Source organism: Oryzias melastigma, linkage group LG9, assembly GCF_002922805.2.
Source record: "Oryzias melastigma strain HK-1 linkage group LG9, ASM292280v2, whole genome shotgun sequence".
Lineage (NCBI taxonomy): Eukaryota > Metazoa > Chordata > Actinopteri > Beloniformes > Adrianichthyidae > Oryzias > Oryzias melastigma.
In genome coordinates this window covers 1,192,404-1,195,307 of record NC_050520.1, presented here as the reverse complement: position 1 = coordinate 1,195,307, position 2,904 = coordinate 1,192,404, and the positions used below count along the sequence as shown (strand labels likewise).

Below are 2,904 nucleotides of genomic sequence, written 5' to 3'. Positions count from 1 at the left end.
TCCTCCTCCCAGAGTGAGTACAGGTCTGCAGGATCAGCTGATCTGGTGTGTCATTAACCGGGGTGGGGTGGGGGGTCTGAGTCTAACCTGCTCGCGGTGAGGTCACGTCTCAGGTGTGTTCAGGTGTTGCTGAGACTCTGCATGAGGTTCGGTCCAGAGGTTGGCTCTAATGTTGGTGTTTTTCTCATCACTAAAACCATCAACCGCCGTCGCCCTCAGCCGCCCCCAATGACCTCCCCCCTCCTCTCCTCCCGCAGCTCGCAAACAGGAAATCATCAAGATCACCGAGCAGCTGATCGAGGCCATCAATAACGGGGACTTCGACGCATACGCGTGAGTCTGCGACGTGCAGCGTGCGGCCTGGCGAACCGTTGCTCTGGAAACCAACCGCTGCGTCTGCTTTCAGGAAAATCTGCGACCCCGGACTGACGTCCTTCGAGCCGGAGGCTCTGGGAAACCTGGTGGAGGGAATGGACTTCCACAGGTTCTACTTCGAGAACCGTAAGGAACAAAACCTGATCTCTGAATAATACAAATCTGAGAAAAATCTCCATTCCTAGACTCCGCCCACACAAAATGACACCATGGCAACGGTGGGAGTAGGAGGTTAAGGAATATTTATAGAGAGAGAAAAAAACTTTGGAGACTTTTGTCCTTCAAGCCTCCAGAATCTGATGTTCAAACAGGAAACATTGAAGATCAGAAAACGATGTAAACCGTTACCTGTGGGCGTGGCTAATGTCCTGCTTGGTTGCTAAGGAGGATTTTAAAAAGACTTTTTTCAGATGTTGAAATGTAAACATTTGTTTCTCACATCCAGACATGAATAAAGATGTTTGGACCTTCATGAAAACAACAACCTTCTTATTTCCTGACATTCTGTAGTCGGAGGTCTTGGACTTGTACTGCAGTTCGTCTTTCGCTGACTCTGAGTCTTTTTCAACCAACTTTGTGTCTTTTTTGGAGAAACGTGAAAACGTTCACGTCTGAGAGGTTTTTATATCCTTCACACATCTGTGATCCTACTTTACAGATGTTTTATGGAATATAAATGCAGAAATTAGTTAAATGAGGAACGACTATAAACAAACTTTTTAAAGAGAAATCCAGAACTAAATGAAGGAATGAAACAATCGTCCAGATCAGAACATCTGTTCTTCTCCTCCAACCGTCTTCATCGTCTGTCCAGTTTTAGCCAAGAACAACAAGCCCATCCACACCACCATCCTCAACCCCCACGTGCACCTGATCGGCGAGGACGCCGCCTGCATCGCCTACATCCGCCTGACCCAGTTTGTGGACAACCAGGGCCGACCGCGGTCCAGCCAATCAGAGGAGACCCGCGTGTGGCACCGCAGGGACGGCAAGTGGCAGAACATCCACTTCCACTGCTCAGGGGCGCCCGCCGCGCCTCTCCAGTGAGGTACGCACAACACCCGGGTCGGGAGAACCGGGTCAGGGGGAACCGGGTCAGGGGGAACCGGGTCAGGGGGAACTGGTTCAGGGGGAACCAGGTCAGGAGGAACCGGGTCAGGGGGAACCGAGTCAAGAGTAGCTGGGTCAGGGGGAACCTGGTCAGGGGAAACCGGGTCAGGGGGAACTGGGTCAGGGGAAACCGGGTCAGGGGGAACCGGGTCAGGAGGAACCGGGTCAGGGGGAACCGGGTCGGGGGAACTGGGTCAGGGGGAACCGGGTCAGGAGGAACCGAGTCGGGGAGAACCGAGTATGATTTAGACATGTTGAGTTCGCTGTTGGTACATTTTCTACCAGAATATTTAACACATTATTGTAGCTCAGGGTAAGCTAAACGATATGACATACCAAATGAACATAATAGGAATGTGGGCGGGGTTAAAAAAGGAAAACCAAAAATTTATTTCTGCCGATTTTTGTAAAATGACATCGACCTCTTTGTCATCCCCAAACGTAAGATGGTTGCTATGGAGATAAAACCAACAGAAAGACACAGAGGACGACTTTGGTGTATCGTGACAGATGTTCAGGTGTGTCGTAACAGATGTTCAGGTGTGTCGTGACAGATGTTCAGGTGCGAACTGACAGATGTTCAGGTGCGAACTGACAGATGTTCAGGTGTGTCGTGACAGATGTTCAGGTGCGAACTGACAGATGTTCAGGTGTGTCGTGACAGATGTTCAGGTGTGTCGTGACAGATGTTCAGGTGTGTCGTGACAGATGTTCAGGTGTGCCGTGACAGATGTTCAGGTGTGCCGTGACAGATGTTAAGGTGTGTCGTGACAGATGTTCAGGTGTGTCGTGACAGATGTTCAGGTGTGTCGTGACAGATGTTCAGGTGTGTCGTGACAGATGTTTAGGTGTGTCGTGACAAATGTTCAGGTGTTTCGTAAGAAATTATTCATTTTCACTGATCTAAAGATATTTTCTATTGCAAGGTTATCAGCTGATCAAACACTGAATAGTGAAGAATATGAAAAACAATAAACTATATATTTTTATTTTGTTTATTTAATTTAAAAAAAAATTTTGAGAAGAATGACGGTCCTGCGATTTAGCCACAGCTAAATCTCCAACTGTCTCCGCCAATCATTCTTGGAGGCTTAATCTTATCATCAGTCTGACCAATCAAACGTTGAAGCTCTGAAGCTCAGTTTCCGCGTCTTCACGTCTGTTTTCCTCTGCAGGTCTGGATCTGGATGTCTGGCCTGTTGGGGGCGCTCTTCTGGGGAGGAGGAGGTGAAAGAACATGTCCAGTGATGGTCGGGGGTGGGGGGCAGGGCGCCACGCCCGTCCAGGAAAAAACCCTCCGTCCCCGGGCTCCTGCCTCCAGCTCCCAGCATGCATCTCTTCTCTACCGCCCCCTGTCCGTCACCCGCCGTACCTCCATCAGCTGCACCCCCTTCACCCCGCGCCGCCCGTTGGGGGGGG

The 2,904-nt window shown here is 50.0% G+C and overlaps 1 protein-coding gene across 1 annotated transcript in view; it reads left to right on the top strand.

Annotated features, from left to right (window-relative positions):
* The window catches only part of camk2b1 (calcium/calmodulin-dependent protein kinase (CaM kinase) II beta 1), a gene marked incomplete in the record, with an annotated part of 69,413 nt that extends 66,515 nt beyond the window's left edge, over positions 1-2,898 (top strand). Inside the window, 4 exon segments of the mRNA XM_036213416.1 lie at positions 258-333; positions 407-501; positions 1,190-1,423; positions 2,661-2,898. Coding sequence (XP_036069309.1) covers positions 258-333; positions 407-501; positions 1,190-1,422 — 404 coding nt within the window.
* Positions 2,899-2,904: the final 6 nt, after the last annotated feature.